Source organism: Varroa jacobsoni, unplaced genomic scaffold, assembly GCF_002532875.2.
Source record: "Varroa jacobsoni isolate VJ856 unplaced genomic scaffold, vjacob_1.0 scaffold_1352, whole genome shotgun sequence".
Classification (NCBI taxonomy): Eukaryota; Metazoa; Arthropoda; class Arachnida; order Mesostigmata; family Varroidae; genus Varroa; species Varroa jacobsoni.
In genome coordinates this window covers 138,663-141,367 of record NW_019214254.1, presented here as the reverse complement: position 1 = coordinate 141,367, position 2,705 = coordinate 138,663, and the positions used below count along the sequence as shown (strand labels likewise).

At 44.1% G+C, this 2,705-nt stretch overlaps 1 protein-coding gene across 1 annotated transcript; it reads left to right on the top strand.

The window, feature by feature from the left end:
* The first annotated feature begins 674 nt into the window (after window positions 1–674).
* LOC111269077 (uncharacterized) lies at window positions 675–2,472 on the top strand. Its single transcript, XM_022848426.2, has one exon. The coding sequence runs from the start codon at window positions 1,004–1,006 to the stop codon at window positions 1,574–1,576; it is 573 nt and encodes a 190-aa protein (XP_022704161.1). The 5' UTR covers window positions 675–1,003; the 3' UTR covers window positions 1,577–2,472.
* The last annotated feature ends 233 nt before the right edge of the window (window positions 2,473–2,705 follow it).

Here is a 2,705-nt window from a genome sequence, read left to right as displayed (position 1 = left end):
CTCCCAGACAGGGATCGGAACGTACATCCTGCACGAAGATGTTACTACGAATACTACAACTACAGCAGCCGCTGAAAATAACCGATCGTTAATACTTTACGTTTATTCGGTTCACTTAATACATTCACGAGTAAGGCTCGTCCTACACTCAGCCCACGGTGAAGGTCTTCCATCTTTTTCCCCCTTTTTCTCGGCCGTTCGTGCTGTTGGCCGTCGCATGAAGACGAATTTCGACGTCCGGTCTTCGGTTTGTCACCGTGGGAGCAAATGGCACGATGACGACGACGCACTGCTTCCTACGGCTTGAGACTACTACGGCGGTGCCCTTTCCCATAGGACAGTGCGCGGTGAACGCCTCGAATGGCGCTTTGATGATACGGTACCATGAGGGAAGGTAGAGAGAAAGACGGACAAAGTGAAGTACGCTGATAAAAGCATCCCTGCCTTATGGACACTTTCACAAGAGGTTGAGTAGAGCTCCAGAAAACGGTGAAAAAGGTAGCAACAACAGATTATAGTAACAGTGTAAAGGAGGATATTCGTATCCTCGACTGCGTAGGAATAGTCTCCTATGTGAAGCGTTCAACGACGCTGCACAAAGTGTCCAGTTAATACTGTACTTAAAACTATCTAGGTGGTATATGGCAGAGTGCGTGCGTAAACGCAACTAAGGAATGACATTGCACTGCGTGAACTTAAGAGAGTCGACTGCTAGGCAGTACTTTCAAATCGATTTTGGTTACATTGACACCGCGCGCAACCTAATAACGACCTCAACTAGGACTTAAGATCAAACGCTGTTTGAACCGTGCTCGCCAGTGGCCGTCTGATTAATCGATATAGTGCGATTTGTTCCCATTGCACACGCCTTTATCAGCGGCGGTGCCGGACCCAAAAAGACACATCTGTTTGTCTGCGGACCTGTGTGTGAGAGAAAAAACTGCTCGGCGTTATCCATCCTTTCCTTTATAAAGAAAGGTGCTGATAATAAGTCACAAAGGCCATGGTAAAATCCAAGAGACTCGACTCCCCCTTTGTTAGCTCAGTGCAGCGTCGTAATGAGCGCGAACGCAAGCGAGTTCATCAGGTGAACCAAGGTTTTGCCTCGCTTCGCGAGCGTCTCCCGGATGCGGTGGCTAATCGCAAAATGTCCAAGGTAGAAACACTGCGTTCGGCGATCGACTACATCGTCCAGCTACAGAAGGTCCTCGTTATCCAGAGGCAAAATTACTGTCGACCGCAAAAGTCGCATTGTGCTGAAGGAAGATTACACCAGCAGCGCCAGCAAAGGTGCCAATTAAACCTCAACGATGACCTAATCGAGGTACAATGTCAGCCCCGACAGGACCTGGATGATTCATTTGACCAAAAAGCGTCATCAGATATCTTTTCCTTCGCTCAGGATAGCCATGGTAACCATAATAGTATTGAGAGCGAATTAGGTGGACGAATCGTGCCGTGGGCTTCGGCAGGCAACAGCGACCACGAAGCAGACGAGAGCATCGAAAATCATCGCGTGCTGGATACCTCGCTTGAAGACTTCGGGCTACCGTTTACGATACAACGGACTGTTTAGGTAGTGCAGTCGTATAGGGGAGCTAAACGCGATAGGGACATGACTTCGGCTAGAAATGATTTTTGTTAATGAATGGCTGGAGTATGTGTCCGGGAGGCAACAAAACAATGGCAGACTGAGCAAGCCTTTGTCTACTTGTCCGCATCCGTGAAGTCGATAATGAGGACGCAGGATTGTCTATAGATATCGTGTATAGCAGAGAGCACCGTTATTATTGCCGTTGGTATTGATCAGTATCTAAGTGCGTGCGTAATGATGCGATAACTAAAAAGACGTTACTCTTAACGTTTCCTCTGAAAAGCTAGCCCTTGTACAGTGGTGGAAATTAGTTGATGGAGAAGTATCTATATATTAGAAGAAATTTAAAAATAGACTCTTTTCCTCCGACGCTACTGGGAACATTTTTTTGCTTGGAGAAAAAGCTTATTTAAAAGGTTCCAATATCTCGTTATGAAATCGCTGTATCGAAAAAGGCTGACGAATTTATAAAATTTAAACTAGAGAGATTTCCAGCAACGTGCCTCATACTTCGACGCTCTTTTTTCTATTCCTGGCTATAATGCAATGATTTTTATGAGAAAAAAGAGAAGACAGATTTGGTTGTGTGATATACAAGTGTATACATTTTTAGGCACTTTTTATCCAATTGCATTGAAGTACATACATAGGTAAATTTTCCTTAGACTGTATCTTAGGCGTACTAATATTATTAAAAAATATTGCCATACCCACAAAAAGTAAGCGATTTAAAATGCATGCAGCTAGCAAAGTCCAATGACAGTGCGCGAATCTCAGGGGCTCCAAGTTACAAAGAAGAAAGAAACAGCTGATCAATGGCAGTGGTGAAACGAAGCACTGGAAAAAACCTAGGATTCCGCCATTATTGTACATACGTGGTTAAAATGCGGTATAATGGTAAGGACCGGAGAAGCTAAACATCGCCTTTTAATATTCTGTCTCTGCTGTAAACATTGTTCACAAAGTAAACTAGTATTCGAATTACACTTGATGATTACATTCAACACTCAAATATACGCGCGCCATTCTGGAATATTCGACGCATTGTCTCAGTGATATCATTTTGTCAAGATAACTTATTAAGATAAGTTACTTATATGGAGCGCTTTCA